The sequence below is a fragment of the Staurois parvus genome, unplaced genomic scaffold (genome assembly GCF_062004578.1).
Source record: "Staurois parvus isolate SC_StPar_1 unplaced genomic scaffold, SC_StPar_1.0 ptg000153l, whole genome shotgun sequence".
Lineage (NCBI taxonomy): Eukaryota > Metazoa > Chordata > Amphibia > Anura > Ranidae > Staurois > Staurois parvus.
In genome coordinates, this window is record NW_028317949.1 from 11826191 (window position 1) to 11829256 (window position 3066).

General features: G+C 38.9%; 1 protein-coding gene across 1 annotated transcript; it reads left to right on the forward strand.

Annotated features, from left to right (window-relative positions):
• Positions 1-200: 200 nt before the first annotated feature.
• Positions 201-968, forward strand: LOC149463728 (uncharacterized). Its single transcript, XM_089674880.1, has one exon. It carries the CDS (start codon positions 201-203, stop codon positions 966-968), a length of 768 nt encoding a protein of 255 aa, XP_089531006.1.
• The last annotated feature ends 2098 nt before the right edge of the window (positions 969-3066 follow it).

Consider the following 3066-nt stretch of genomic DNA (forward strand, 5'->3'; position numbering starts at 1 on the left):
TTGTGGGAATAGATGTGGAATCACTTTACACATCGATCCCACATGAATGTGGCTTGAGATCGGCTTTTTATTTCCTTGATAAAACATACCCCACTTTGGGAGGACAGAATGAATTTATTAGTGAGTTGCTGGACTTTGCGTTACGACATAATTTTTTCCAATTTAATAATACCTTTTATCAACAGATCAGAGGTACTAGTATGGGAGCACCGTGGGCTCCGGCCTATGCATGTTTGCATTTAGGTTTTTGGGAGGAGCAGGTCGTTTTCAGATCAACAAGGTTCCGTGTTAATGTCCAGATGTGGTTAAGATATATAGATGATGTGTTCCTCGTATGGAGAGGAACATCAGAGGAATTAAAACTTTTTATGGAGGAGTTAAATCAAAATCCCTTTAACATTGGACTCACGTATGTGTTTGATGAAAGGTGTATTTCCTTCCTGGACTTGGAAATTAGACTTGAGAACGGAAGACTCCTCACAAAAACATATAGGAAACCTACTGCTGCCAATACTTTACTAGAGGCCAGAAGCTATCACCCACGTTCACTGATTTCAGGAATTCCAGTGGGACAGTTTCTGAGATGTCGGAGAAATTGTTGGAATATTCATGACTTTAGGATGGAAGCACAGGATCTTTATAGAAGATTTAGGGAACGGGGATACTCTCACTCTCAAATCAGAAAAGCTCGGAGACGGGCATATCAAACTGACCGTAAGGATTTATTATCTCCTAAAAAGGAGGAGAAGGTCAAATTAAGTGAGCAACCTGTTAGAATGATAACTCAATTTGGAGCCCAATGGCAAGCTGTAAAACAAATATTAGAAAAACATTGGAAGATTTTAACTCAATGTCCCAAATTGAATAAAATTGTAGGTGAGCGCCCCCAAATGGTAGCAAGAAGAGCACCAAATCTTGGTGACCTCCTTATTCATTCTGACTATCAACCGTTAAAACAGACAACATAGTTAAAATCACGTACTAAAGGGATGTTTAAATGTGGAAAATGTCAAATCTGTAAATATGTGGATCGTACAGACTCTTTTTTTGACTCAAGGAATAGCACTCATTATAAAATTCAAAGCCTTATAAATTGTTCTACAGTGAGAGTATTATACATTTTGACTTGTCCCTGCAAGAAGATGTATATTGGTAAGACCAAAAGACAACTTAAAGTACGAATAGGTGAACATTTCAGAGATATTAGATCTAATGACCCTGAAAGTAATCTTGCCCAGCACTATGCTAAATATCATGGAGGTAAATTGGATGGTACAAAAGTGAAAGGTTTCTATGCATTGTATTTTCCTCAAAGGAGAGGTGATTTTGATAGAGAACTGCTAAAAAAGGAGAAATATTGGATATATAAACTTGATACACTGTACCCTAAGGGGTTAAATGTGGAATGTGATCTCCAAGTATTTTTGGATAAATAGATCTGTTTGGATATATTTTCTTATATTGCCACATGTTGGTCAATCTGTGGCAACTCTTCACTCCTGTTAATGGCTGGACAACGTGTTAATTGAATTATTGAGGATAATATGTTAAATAAATAATTAAGGTTAACCTTCTCTGGGGAGATATTTAATGACCTGATGGTACACATTGGAATATAGGTCTAGAAATGTAGAAGGGATTAATTTTTGAATCATTTTCCCCTCCTTTGAGATTAAATGTACACTAATAAGTGGTTAATTTGAAGTTTAGGAACCCTGGCTAAAATAACCCATAGAGGGATTTGTTAATTAACATCGCCATCTTCTGGTGGTTTTGCGGTAATTTTTACTGTGTTCCTGTGCATCTTTGACCTAATTAATAGATTTGGAGACTTTTTCATTAATACTGCCATCTTCTGGTGAAAGTGTGGTAATTTTCAATTGAATATAATTTTTGTTTTTTTACTTTTGGGTGCATTGCTGTAATTGTCAAGTCTTTCCTCTCTCTGATATTTCCAGTCATCTGTCTTTTTAATTTTAATTTAATTATGACCAGCGGTTGTGCTAAGTATTTAGCCTTTTTCTTCCATTGGGGATAACTGCAATGTAATTTTTGCATAAGTGGGTGGGTCTTAATCCACCTTAAATAGAGGGTTGAAATGCAGGAATCCCATTGGTCCTGATGAAGCTGAGTGAGATACGCCCATCGGCGAAACGCGTTGACGTCATACGTCAGATACGTCACTTCCGGTCATGCGCACTAGGTGGAACGCACGCTGACCTACAAGGAGGTAGCCATCTTCACATGCCATGAAGCATGCTTAGGCGGCACAGGCGCCATGGAGAGGTCAGAACCCGTGGTATGTCGGCTGATGTAAGCGGTGGTTCCCTGGTTCCATACAGCAGTACTTTTTGAAGGGCAGTCTTCATGAAGGATATCCTTTTCTTTCCTACTACCCATTGCACAGGTGGTGAGTGGACTGTTACAGGACATTAGATTAAAGGTCCCTTGTGACCTATATGGCATAAACGACCATTATAGAGTGAAAGCTCTTACAGTGACTTCCCTCATAATGCCATGCCACATATATTTCAACGGGCGGAGGAGCCGCTGGGCCTTATCTTGTTTTCAACAAAAAGTGATGTGTAGTCCACATGCTGTGGTGAAGAAATCACTTAAAGCAGTGTTCTGCTACTTGCATCTGTTTCTCCATCCAGGCGACAATTGGGGCGTTATTTACATCTAAGAGTCCTAAGAATCAGTCACTTATATTACAGATGAATGGGCCCCAACCACATGTGCCGGCATGGGACTGTACTTTATTTTATATGTGATATCCTTTTGCTGCCTAATATAGGCTGATGGCTTTGCCTCTCTTTTGACGCACACTGTGCTCGCTGCATTGCATACATGTGATATTTCATACCTTTGGTATAATTTTGGGGAATTCCCTTCTATGGGATAGAACCTATATGGTTATGACACATGTTTTTATATTCATTACATGTGACACTGTATACCTATGGTATAATTTTTGTGTACATCTCCTTCGGGAAGTGTTAACCTATGTGCCAGTGCTGCAAAGACTTTAGACTTTTTGTGGTCATTGTCTCTGCACCACATTTA

Bases quoted from the DNA above. Each gene is read 5' to 3' on its own strand.
- LOC149463728 (XM_089674880.1), top strand. From the start codon at position 201: ATGGGAGCACCGTGGGCTCCGGCCTATGCATGTTTGCATTTAGGTTTT.